Below are 13,265 nucleotides of genomic sequence, written 5' to 3'. Positions count from 1 at the left end.
AAACGGAAGTGAAAGACCCCGAAAGTCATGGCGTGTTTTGCAGCGGGCAGCAGAAGTAGTAGCAGGACTTTCGCTATGTTTTCTTTACTTAGGCAATCAAAACAGCGCTTTCTGTTTTGCTGTCTGTTTGTAATAGTAAGTTTTGCGTCTCCTCCAGTGAAAGCCAAGCCGGATAGCCTCAAAGAAGTGACGGACTCTAACTGGGAGGAGATCCTGACCGGAGAATGGATGATTGAATTGTCAGTACTGAACCGCTACTGCTAACAGCTAACACCGGGTCTAGTCTGCTTTAGCACCTATTTTAGTCAACATCTAAGCGTTTCTTCATGCTTTTAATGCTTTGTTTACTCGGACTACTCATTTATGTTTGGATTGCGTTGTTTGTTTAGAAATTTTAACTATTTTGCTACTGTACCGCTACTGTACATTTTGATGGTAGCTGCCATGTCTCGCACTAGTTCTGCAAATGTAATGCTCAGCCTCTAAATCCTTCCTGCTTCATTGCGTTTACGTTAACAATTACTTTATTTTACGTGGGGTTATCCTTTGACATCAATGCATTAATCAGTTTAATTTATAGTATATTGCATACTCATGTTAATATTGTATGTTAAAGCGGTTAATGAATAATTATTTAGTGGAGGAGGTTTGTAGAATTAATGTACAGTTTTGTATTGTTTGTCGACTATATGCGTCATGACGTTTACATTATAATTGCATGCTTGGGCTTTCAAAATCTGTGTACTTCTACAAAATAAGGTTCTATTTAAGTACCTTAATGTCCATGTCCATGAATGAAATGTATGGCTGCAACGGTTAATCGGAATAATTGTGGTTTGTTGACTACTAAATAATCAAATAATCATCTCAATCAGACTATACAAACTCTAAAACACACGACAATGGAGCCTTTTTACACAATAATTACAGCCGCTTTGTTAAATCAGATTTAAATATATATATTATTTTATTTAATTTTTGACAATCAGTAATATACTTTATTCATAAATATACTCTCTTTAAAAGGCTTCACTCATCATATTGCAACCTTTAATTGGTTAGAAATGCATTACTGGGAACATTCTGTTATTTATTTATTATTCTGCATTGTGGTTTGGTTTATATCTTATCACCAATAAATCTATCTTTACTTCACTTCATAATTTGTTATCCTGCCAGGCCTAGTTAGAAATGCATAAAAAAAAATCTTAATGTACAACAGAAATGATTATTTGATTAGTTGATTAATTGGTAAAAATATTTGTTGACCACTAAAATAATTTGTTGTCGCCCCAGTTAAAATGTTAGTGGAAATGCTTTTGCAGTTCTGTTTCTGTTTCTTAGGCCTAGTCAGACTAAATGATTTTGAGTAGAACGGTCATGTACATTTTTCACATTCTTTCCCTCTGTCTTGACTCTTTACTGAGTCTCTTGGTTTAATAAGATCCTGTGCCCTTGCAGTTATGCCCCGTGGTGCCCGGCGTGCCAACAGCTCCAGCCGACCTGGAAGGAGTTTGCCGACTGGGGGGACGATATGGGGGTCAACATCGCTAAGGTGGATGTGACCGAGCAGCCTGGTATGTGACATGCGTGACTCTATAAACCTTAAACCAAAATATAACTTGAACTACACAAGGGTGCAACAGTTTGTGGTTTTCAAATTGTACAATGTGATGATGCCAGACTCCCAGATGGGGGCAAGAGCCTGTTTTTTTGCTTTGATTAATTATACTTTGTCATGAAATATCCAAAAGGTAAACTCACAAACGTTGAATCTGACAATCTCTATTACTAACTAGACCCCTAAACCTGCTATATTACAACAAAAAAACAACAACATTTTGAAGTGCGACATTTTGTTCAACGAAATACAAACAATAAATTGTAATATTCAAACCAAACAATGAAGCGGAATTATTCACACACAAAGTATTCTAAATATTCAGTATTGGTCAAAATCATGAGCTGCAGTAAATAACAGAATGCAATATGTTAAGCATTCAATTGTAAGATCATAATTCAACCCTCTACACATGAAATTTTAGCATATTGTAGAAAAAGATGACATAAAAATCCCACTATTACAAAGAAAAAGTACTCACGAGAAATATTGACCCCTAAAAATAATTGTTCCATCTCTCATATATTAAAGAATAAGATTAAGAATATTCATTTTTGCTGCCCCCATCTGTATTAAAATCCAGAATATTTTGATGTCATCTGAAACCCAGAAATATATGGAGAATAATGTGGCTTTTTAGCTCTGCTGATAAATAAAGACTAAATGCAGATAAAATATAATTACACCTATATGTTTAAGACAATACTGCAGGCATAAAGTGTTAGTTTTACCAATGTTTTTTGTTCAGATTATTTTTAGACTACAGGGACAAAAGGTTTAGTTTCCTATGTACATTTGAAATTAATTTGAGAGAAAACTGGTTCTGAATTGGTTTGGCAGCTCATATTTCAGTATTCTAATCTATAAGGCTTTGCAGGTTCAGTGCATTACTAGACCCCATGGACATAGGAAACTTTGATTTTCTTAGAGGTAGGCCTGTCACAATAATTATTATATCGACTTATCATGTGGTATATGAAAACAGTTATTTTTGGGGTCAGTATTTATCTTGGGTACTTTATCTTTTGTTTTAGTGGGGGAGTTTTTGTTCTTTTTCTGTGCTATGAGTTCAGCTGAAGAGGGTTGAATAACGAACTTCTACCACTCATTCTAGATGTATTCTATCTAAAGTCTTTTGTTCTGCTGTTTATTTTATTTATTTGCAGCTAATTTTATTTTTAACTATTGGTATATTGTACACTTAGAATATATTTTTTCGCTAATATTTTTTGGTTATACTGTAGTGGGATAGATTAGCTTTAGTATTATCTTTTATCGTTTTTATTTTCTTCAGCAATATAGATTAATTCAAATTGTGTTTATTATGTCAGGTCTATGTAGAGGACATTTTATCAGCTAAGTAATGGAGTTGTGTTGAGCACTTCCTGTATTACCACATGACATCACAAGGTGGACCAGAGTATTTTCAGTTTAAGAACTCAACATAACAAATGAAACAAAACACAACTCCAGACATGTTTGTAACTTAGGTAAAAAAAATGGCGTAATATGGGTTTTTAAATTTATGTGAGTAATGTGTCTTTCTTCTAAACTCCTGATGTGGGTGACTGTCCAACTTCACAAGAATCTATCCAAAAACTCCCTCAGACGATGAATCTAGACAATGGTTTACTGTTTAAGTTACTAGCCAAAGTCAAACTGGTGCCAGATCTAAATAGAACCACAGAGCTCGGTTTACACAGGCCCTGTCAGGTTATTGTTGAAAAACTGGGTCACTGCAAAAGTAAAACGTAAGGCTACACAAGAACACCACAAAGATGATCATTTATTTTCTATTTTTAAAGGTCCTACATTACACAAAATTGACTCTTGTTAGAATGTTGTAACCTCCTTGAAAACAGACCTGGATTTGTGTTTTGTTCCATTCACACATGTTTGAGTAATTATAATTAGTCTGTCTACATCTCCAAAGCTTAAAATGCTCTGTTCCACCTTGTGATGTCATGAAGAGGTAGTTTTCAAGTTAACTGTTACCTTTTACTTTCTGTTCAGTAGAGATTGTCAATTCCAGGGCTGAAACTAACCAAATGATTCTAGTGAAGGTGGAGCATTTCCTGTATTACCACATGACATCACAATGCGGAACAAAAGAAAACACAACTCCATGTATGTTTGTGATGAGGAAACAACATTATAATATCGATCAGAAAATAGTCTAACATGGGCCCTTGAACTTGCTAGCTGCACCAAATATTTACTTGTAAATTTTCTTTTCTCTCTCTCTCAGGGCTGAGTGGCAGATTCATCATCACATCTCTTCCTACTATTTACCAGTAAGTGACTTTGTGGTTTCTGCTTTTGAAACTGGCTGTGGGTGGCAGCGGATGTCTGATATAAAAAGATGAAATTATTGGTGAGCACTTGATAACAGTTCATTCTGAATGATATACACGAGCATGAATTAAATCTAATATGAATGTTACTGTTGTTTTAAAATCAGCAATTTCAATAAGAGGTAAGCAGGCAGTAGTTGTTAATCAAAACTAGGAGTGTGCACATAATAAATAATAATATATTTTAAAAAATCAGAATAAAGGTGAATTTTAAAAGACCAGTGTGTTGTGTATTAAGGATGTAACAATAACAGAAATATTGTGATATTGTATCGTCAAAAGTCTCAGTAATATATCACAGTATATTGAATTACAAGTTTCTCTGCTTAAATTCAGTTACAGTGCAGCATGAGCTAAAAAAAAAAATAGAGGGAACTACATAGACCATGATCCTTTGCTCTGTTTCAATGCAGACTGTATGAAAAATTACTGTTATTTAGCGCTTTGATTCTGTCATAATCCAACTAATTACAATTTTAAAGTCTTGTCAAGGCATTTAAAGAGCAAAAAGTAACATATTCACAATTCTGTTAGCCTCTACAAAATATTTCAATAAATCTTGTACCGAGAGTTGTGTATCGGGGAAATATCTTATAGAAAAAATTGAAAATGGATATATCGTTACATCCCTATTATTTATACATACCTTGTTTAAAAGAACCTTTATTTGGAAATAATATTGGAAGACCAAAATTTGCCTCTTTGAAGTAATAATTAAAAAAAAAAAAATGTAAAAGTGCATGCAAATATTGTGTTAAATCATTGTATGGTAATATTAAATGAAGTGGTGTAATTAAAGGCTTAACAATGACAAGAGCTGCTCCATATCCTCATGCTTTATCTTCATCTTTTATTCCAGTTGTAAAGACGGAGTATTCAGAAAGTACCACGGACCTCGCACCAAAGATGACTTCCTCAGTTTTGTCGATGAACAGAAATGGAAATCTATTGAACCCATCTCCTCCTGGTTTGGGCCCTCCTCATTTCTGTAAGAACACTTTTATTACTATGTATTACTTTTGCATACAACAATATCTAATTTGGGTACAGTTTTAATATAACTACACCTTAATGAGCCCTTTATAAAGCACAAGCAAAGATAATTCTTTATGAACAAATAGTTTATTAAGGATTCAGGTGTAACTACTTAACCAAAGGTGCCACCATCTAAGGGAGATGTTTTTGCTTTTTCTGGAATGTCCCACAGTATGGCTTTAAACCCATTTGTTGTCAGTTTCAACAAACTGAAAACAAATTGGCACCAGAAGACAAAGTTACAGGTCAGCTCTATGGGGAGATGACCCTGAACAATGCATCTTTTTCAAGATATTTTAGAGCAATTAAAACACCTGTTGATTTTGAAAGCCATACTGTGGGACATTCCAGAATAAGCAATAACGTCTCCATGGACACGTGAAGATATTGGTGGAAAGAGTTAAGGAATTCTCCAGCATGATGTGATGATTTCCAACCATCTTAAACATAATGCTGGACATAACATAAGCTGGATTTCAATGCATTTTTTTATTGTTGTCTCTTTTCAGAATGAATGCAATGTCTGCTTTGTTCAAACTGTCCATGTTCATCAGAGTAAGTCACCATTTTGTAACACTTTTATCTGTTTTGCTTGTGTAATTTAGTCTTTGTAATAAAATGTCGTAATTTTTCTTTCTCAGCGTTGCCATAACTACATGACAGACGAGCTGGGGATTCCAAACTGGGGCTCGTATGTGATCTTTGGTTTGGTCACTCTGTTTTCTGGACTGGCCTTGGGTCTGGTGAGTTTGAATAAAGCACTTAAAGGTCCTATATTACACAAAGTTGTAAAAACTGTAGCCATGTATCAATGCCGTTAACCTCCTCAAAAACATGTGGAGTTGTGTTTTGTTTCATTCACACATATTTTATTATTAGTCTGTCTACATATCCAAAGCTCAAAATGCTCTGTTCCACCCTGTGATGTCATGAAGCAGTAGTTTTCAAGTTTATCTTTAGTTCAGTAGCAGTTGGAAATTCCTTGGGCTGGCATTATCCAAGTGTTTCTAGTGAAAGTGCATGGATTTTAAAAGCATTGTGCATTACGAAGGTAATCCAGAGAAAAAATAGATTCAGTGTAAAATATGTGTGAAACAAAACACAACTCCAGGTATGTTTGTGATGAGGAAAAGACATAACGTCGATCAGTAAATAGCTCAATCCGAGCTCTTTAGTCAGTGTAATTCCAGATGCATCCAGTAGAGGGCGGTGTTACATGTTTTTAACATAGGCATGATTCTCTTTGCAGTTGCTGGTTTTCATCGCAGATTACGTCTTCCCCTCGAGAAGATTTTCCTCTTCAGAATATTACCAAGAGTGAGTTTCTTATGAATTTCACAAACTGTTGAACCAGATTTATAGTGTTCATTGATTTTGGTTTCCTATCAAATATTTATGCTAGTACCTCACAGCTAAAATATAAACTGTTGAATTTGAAATGTATTAAGATGACCTTTCAGATTAAATTATTGTTTCATTATTATTGTTTTTTATTAATTTTCAGAATCTGAATTTGAGTCAAAGGCATTTTATTGTATTAAGTCCTAGGTACTCTATGTAACTTTTCTGGTGCTTGTTTCCATAGAAATGTTGTTGCTCTGTATGAAATGTTGCACAGTATGGCATTAAACTTATCTAAGTATGTGACAGCATCAGGCGAAGTTACTGGTCAGATCTGTGGAGATAAGAACCTGCTCTCTTGTCTTTAAGAACATAAACACCTGAATTTCAATACATGTAAAATGGATATGAATTCAAGATAGTTTAACGCTGTACTGTGGAATATTCTATGCACAAAGTAGTAACATTTCCACGGAGACAAGTTACAGTTCAGTTCTGTGGAGATGCAAACCTTCTCACAATAAGAAATAATTAATGTTTTTAGTGAGGTAATTGAATAAATGCAAGATAGTTTAATGCCATATTGTGAATTATTCTGAGCAAAGCAATAACATCTCCATGGAGACAAGCAGACGGCAAAACACTCCACCAGAAAAGTTACACAGTGAAGCTTTAAACAGTCGCTTATGTGTATTTGTATCTCCATGTTTTGTAATTTTAGAGAAACAAGCAGCAGAGCAGGCGCGTATGATGCAGGACGATGAACACGAGGCCGACGGAGAGGAGGAAGACGAGGAGGACGAAGAGGAAGTGTGGAGACGGAGGAGAGCGCCCCCCGAAGGCCGCTCCGAGAACGCAGCTCAGCCCACAGATGCGGCACTGAGGAAGAGGGCGGTGAGGGGCAGAGGAGATGAAGAGGAGGATGAGAGCGAGAGCTAGAGGGGTTTAATATTATTTTAGTGAAAGTTTTATCCTAAAACAACTCCTCAGTTCCTCTGTTTTTAGCCTGAAACAGATTTGACATGAGAAGAGACAGAGCTAAACATTAGTCTTGGTCCTTCTGATTTTAAAAGTACAACTATAGAAAGGTTAAAGGGCCCATATTAAGCTATTTTCAGATCTATGTTATAATGTTTCCTTATCAAAAACATACCTGGAGTTGTGTTTTGTTTCATTCACTCATGTTTAACACACAAATCCATTATATTCAGGCTGAGTTCTTTTCTCAAACAGAAAATAGTCCGTGTTCCACCTTGTGATGTCACAGGGAGTGCTTTACTCCATACACCTTCACTTGAATCATTTGGATAATTTCAGCCCTGGAGTTGCCAATCTCCACTGAACTAAAGGTAAAATGTAGCCGTTAACTTGAAACTACTACTTCATGACATCAGAAGTTGGATCAGAGCATTTTGAGCATTGGAGATGAATCCAGGATTACTCAAATATGTGTGAATGAAGCAAAACACAACTGTAGGTATGTTTTTGATGAGGTACCAACATTCTAACATAGTTTAAAGCTCACAAGAGTCAATTTTGCACAATATAGGACCCTTAACGACAAACTGTCTAACTCTGGTGCTTGTCTCTATGGTGATGTTATTGCTTTGCCAGGAATGTTCCACAGTATGTGATTAAAACTGTCTGTCTTATCTCCATGGGGACAAGAAGGTGCTACCACCAGACAATGTTACAGGTCAGACCTGTAGAGAGATGACCTGTAATAGAACAAATGCAAGAGAGGTTTAATGTCATACTGCGGAACATTTAGAGCAAAATACTAACATCCCCATAGAGACAAGCAGGTGGCAGATGCTCCACCAGAAAAAAAAATGACATTATAGTTGAGGGTTAATAGGTACTTGGTGCATTTGTTTCCTCTGTGTGTACTGTATTTCAGTTTTGAGTTTGGCTAAAATCTTTGGGATGGAGGAGTTGTGGATTCGTTTTGAGAATTAAAACTTGACCGTAGAGACTCAACAAGAGGGCGGCCATGTTGGAGTGGGCAGGGCTACAGCGCAGGAGATAAACAAACCAACGTCAGAACTGCTCCTGCTGCTTCCAGGTTTAGACGACAGGAACTTAACATCTTCTGTGGACAAAACCTGTTGGAGAATCTGGATCTGAGGCAACCAACTTTTGTTTGTTGGACTTGTGTAAGTTTAAGTATGAAACGGCTTATTATTACAGAAACTAAATTTGAAAGTGCAGTCAAAATTCTAGTTTAAATCAGTCAGCCATGATCGTTTAATCTCTTGTTGGTAAATATTATTGAAATATTACACATTTCTTTCAAAACTGAAATGGCAAATTGGCTCATATTTAGATTAAACGGGCCTGAACCAGACTTTGCACCAAATGGAAGAACATATTTCAGTATGAACTGTTAGCCCCTCTCATTTATTCTTTTTCCACACTGATGTTGAACCATGTGCTTGAGTCTGCTATTTACTATCTATGGATCCTTCTGTTATAATTTGCACATTTTAAACCACTAGTGCCCAGTGGGGGCTGATGTCGCCGTGAACGTCATCAAAACAAAGAGTCTGCAACTCGGATGGATAGCTGCAGATCACACTAGCGAGGAGCTGATTTTTTCTTTTCATTTGTACCAAAATGATACCACTATGCTGCTGAATCCAACGTGTACACACAGATTACCGATACACACTGATGTATATTAAATAAAAATTGGAAAACAAAGTAAGTGCAGAGCAGTGGGCAGTGAAAACAGAGCAGATTGACAAAATGGAGCATCTGGAAAATAAGTGATTAAAGATTGCTCAAACATGCACGAATCACTCCAAATACAACTTCAGAGAGTAAATGAGAAGGGGAAACGGCTATAACATGGTTAAAACTAAAAGCCCAGAAAGTAAATTATAGCATAATAGGTCTGCTTTACGACGTATTGGCAATATGAATCTATTTTCTTTATGAACGAGCTGTAATGAAAAGTCTGGTACAGGCCCTTTAGAGATGGTGCGGCCGTGTTGATAAATGACTTTCTTCTATGCATTGTTTATAAATGTGCGTTTGGATTTACTCCTGATTTGTGTTCAGAAATGTTACGTTTTATTTCAAATACTGTAGACTTTTCTTGTTAAACTGTTAAGTTTAAATATTCAAGGAGTATGATAACTGTAAATAATGTTATGAGTGGAGAAAAAGTTGATGTTTCAGTGCGATTGATGAAAAAATGATCCTTTTGTGTAACTTGTTTAAAAAGGTTTGTACAATTGCTGGGTTTTGGGAGGCGTCTGAGCTTTGATTTGATACTTTGCAGTGAGAGTCTGGGGGTGTTCTACATGCATCTCTATTCATTCAGCAGTTACCATGGTGACACAATGCACACCTTAGCGAACACAGGACAGTATCAAGTTTCAAGATAGTTTGAAAACTCATTATTTCTGGCAAGACTTGATCAGAGTTTTATTTTAACATGAGTAACAGAGCTTTAGGTAGCTTCACACTCCCATGGAACGCTGACGACATCATCTGCAAAGTATCAATAGGTCTTTAGTGTTTAAAGATGCTCTGTGTAACTTTTCTGGTGGAGGGTCCCCAACCTGCTTGTCTCCATGGAGTTATTATTGCCATGTCTGGAATATTCTATGGTAGAACATTAAACTTAACCATATCCAGAGACAAGCCGGTGTTAAAGCTCCATTAAAAAAGTTACACAGTCCAGCTTTAATTAAGGTTTGGGCAGCCAGTGAAATTCTGCGTTTGTGGAATAGTTGGCGAATTGGCCTCTTCACTAATATAAATGCTTAGGTTCATTTTTTAAAAAACTTTTTCTTGTGTATATTTCTTATGACGGTGCCATGTGATCAATACATGTGACGTCCATGGAGATGTTATTGCTTCGTTGGGAATGTCCCACGATATGGCATTAAATCTCATCAGACTTACAGGTATTTTTTTAAGCCAAAGAATACCCAAAAAGAACATACATTCGTACCACTAGCAGGCTTGCCTTTCCACAAATCTGACTTAACCATATTGTGATGCATTCCAGGAAGACTAGCAACATCTCCATGGAAACAAGCAGGTGGCAGACACTCTAACGGAAAAGTTACAGAATGCACCTTTAAACAACAGCAGCATAACACTTGTTCCAGTTTGTGTTTGTTTGAAAAGCTAAAAATGTGTAGCCTATTTCGCTGCTCAAAACCAAATAGCAAAGACAAAATTGCAGCAAAACAGTCAATACAAATTCAAATTTTAGTTATAAAATTTTTCAAGGGCCCAAATTAATCTGTTTTTGTTTTTGTATTAATGTTGTTTCCTCATCACAGACATACCTGGAGTGTTGTTTTGTTTCATTCACACAAACCCTGCATATTTAGGTTCTTCTTTCAAACTGAAAACACTCTGTTCCACCTTGTGATGTCATGTGGTAATACAGAAAGTGCATCACTGTGTTTTTAAACTCCATACACCTTCCCTAGATTCATTTGGATAATTTCAACCCTGGAATTGCCGATCTCTACTGAACAAAAGGTAAAAGGTAACAGTTAACTTGAAAACTACCACTTCATGACATCACAAGGTGGAACAGAGCATTTTGAGCTTTGTAGATGTAAACAGACTAATAATTAACTCAAACGTGTGAATGAAACAAAACACAAATCCAGGGATATTTTTTAGGAGGTAACGGCATTATAACATGTCTTAAAGGACTTTTAATTTCATAACAAGTTTTAATAATCTTGTAATTCTTTTTCTTCAGAATCACGATATTTCAAATTCAGCAACATATTGTCTTCGTAATTGTTGAAATCAGAGTTAACAAGACTAGAGTTGCTTAAATAATCCAGTTTAATTTTAGTTTTTTATCATTATATAATTTTTTCATGTTTACATGTAAATTATTTTAAGAGACGCACATTTCAACTTTTACCAAATAGATACAAAGTATATTAAGTTATTGTACAAATGAATGAATGCAATGTGGATTTTCATAGAACTGAGTGAGTCGAACAAACTTAACTCTGTAATAACCAAACCTGGACTTTTGTATTTAAAAGTGAGTTGATTTGCAGTGTTCTTATTACATTGATACTTTGCAATGGCATCACGCTGGGGGTCTTCTGCATGCATGTCTATGGTGGAATGTTCAGTAGTTACCGTAGTGACACAATGCAAGTCTGAAAACTGTAGAAAAAAATACAAAATGGATTGAAGCGACGCATTTTCAGGAGCCAGTGAATGTTGATGATCAGCTGCAAAGTATCAATAACATTTAACATTTTAAGTTTTTGTGTCATTTTGCTGTTAAAACATTTCCTGGTCTGTTTGTAAAATAAATGGAAGAGTTTTGAATGTTTTTAACGCTAGACTAATTTTATATTTTGCATTTTCTCTTAAAAGATGATGTAACGGTGACAGACGGAGACTCCAGACCTGTAACTCTTTGATAATGAGTTGAATGGATTCTTTGCTGATTATTTTCAAATAAAATGTGAAGTTTTACTCCTGTTCCCATTTACTTTGATTATAGCACATTTGATTATTAATGCATTTTCCAACACACATAGACTGATTGCAAAATATAAACTAAACTAAATTAGACAGTTTTTCACCAACTCTCATCTTTATAAATTCACTTTTTCATTTTCTAACCACTAGAGGTCTCTATTGTCCAATTTTTACTCTGAATGTCAGTCACTGTGAGCCTACAGTAAACTATTCTCTAGGCCAGGGGTGTCAAACTCATTTTGGTCCGGGGGCCGTATCCAACCTACTTTGATCCCAAAGGGGCCGGATCAGAAAACTCATGGCATATAAACCCCCAAAATAACAATAAGTTCAAATATTTGTGCAGAGAAACACAAATCTATTACAGAAATCTTTTTAAATTGATGAACTCTTTCTTTTACAAAATATTATGAACAACCTGAAACTTTAAGAAAAATGCAATTTCAACACAATATTTTAACATGAACTTGTATGTAAATAAGAATACGTCAGTTTTTCTTGTAAAATCCTGCACTCGGCTCCACTTTTCTCATTTTTGACATTTTTCTGATGAGGGTGTCACGGTCAACAGACAAAACGATCGTCCTTTAAGAGCGTTTGGAAAGAGACAAGTCTTCATTTGTGCTGCTCTGGTGGGAGGGGCCACGTACAGAGACGCTGGAGACACTGATATGCTCAGCACCGCAGAAAATTACCAATATTTTAATAGAAAATATAATAAAAATATTTTAGTAGAAAATCAGCCGAGGGCCAGATTAAAAGTCTTGGAGGGCCAGATCTGGCCCCCGGGCCGTATGTTTGACACCTGTGCTCTAGGCCTTTTTGCAGTGACATCACACTAGGGGAATTCTACATGCATCTCTACTGGTGGAATGTTCAGCAGTTACCATGGTGACACAATACACACGTTAACAAATACAGCCAAAAAAGTTTTAAAATAGTCTGGAAATCATTTGGATAATTTCATCCTTGGAGTTGTATGTCTCTACTAAATAAAAAGTAAAAGGAGCTGATAATTTGAAAACTATCACTTCATGACATCACAAGGTGGAACAGAATATTATGAGCACTGGAGATCTAAGGCAAGTTTATTTGTATAGCACAAGTTGTACACAAAGTAATTCAAAGTGCTTTACAAAATAAGGAATACATTAAAAGCACAATACAAACAAACTGAAACATAAATAATCATCATCAAATTAAAGAGACATTAAATGAGAGAGAAGAGTGCAGAATGAAAACCACAGCTAAACAGAACCATTTTGAGCCTGGATTTAAACAGAGTCAAAGTAGAGTCTGTCCCACATGTTCAGACTGTTCCAGGTTTTAGCTGCATGAATCTGAAACTCTGACCCCCCGTGTTTAGTCGTGACTCTGGGCACCAGCAGGAGGCCGGTCCCTGAGCTCCTCAGAGTGTGAGATGGTTCATA

At 35.8% G+C, this 13,265-nt stretch overlaps 1 protein-coding gene across 1 annotated transcript; it reads left to right on the top strand.

Moving 5' to 3' along the window:
• The first annotated feature begins 9 nt into the window (after positions 1–9).
• Positions 10–11,829, top strand: tmx1 (thioredoxin-related transmembrane protein 1). Its single transcript, XM_055157242.1, is given in 8 exon segments — positions 10–239; positions 1,462–1,577; positions 3,870–3,915; positions 4,835–4,963; positions 5,520–5,565; positions 5,652–5,753; positions 6,260–6,331; positions 7,075–11,829. Coding segments are annotated over 8 exon segments (939 nt in total). The 5' UTR covers positions 10–27; the 3' UTR covers positions 7,291–11,829.
• Positions 11,830–13,265: the final 1,436 nt, after the last annotated feature.

Source organism: Boleophthalmus pectinirostris, unplaced genomic scaffold (genome assembly GCF_026225935.1).
Source record: "Boleophthalmus pectinirostris isolate CB_2022bp ecotype Guang Dong unplaced genomic scaffold, ASM2622593v1 HiC_scaffold_10, whole genome shotgun sequence".
Classification (NCBI taxonomy): domain Eukaryota; kingdom Metazoa; phylum Chordata; class Actinopteri; order Gobiiformes; family Gobiidae; genus Boleophthalmus; species Boleophthalmus pectinirostris.
This window is presented reverse-complemented; position numbering and strand designations above follow the sequence as displayed.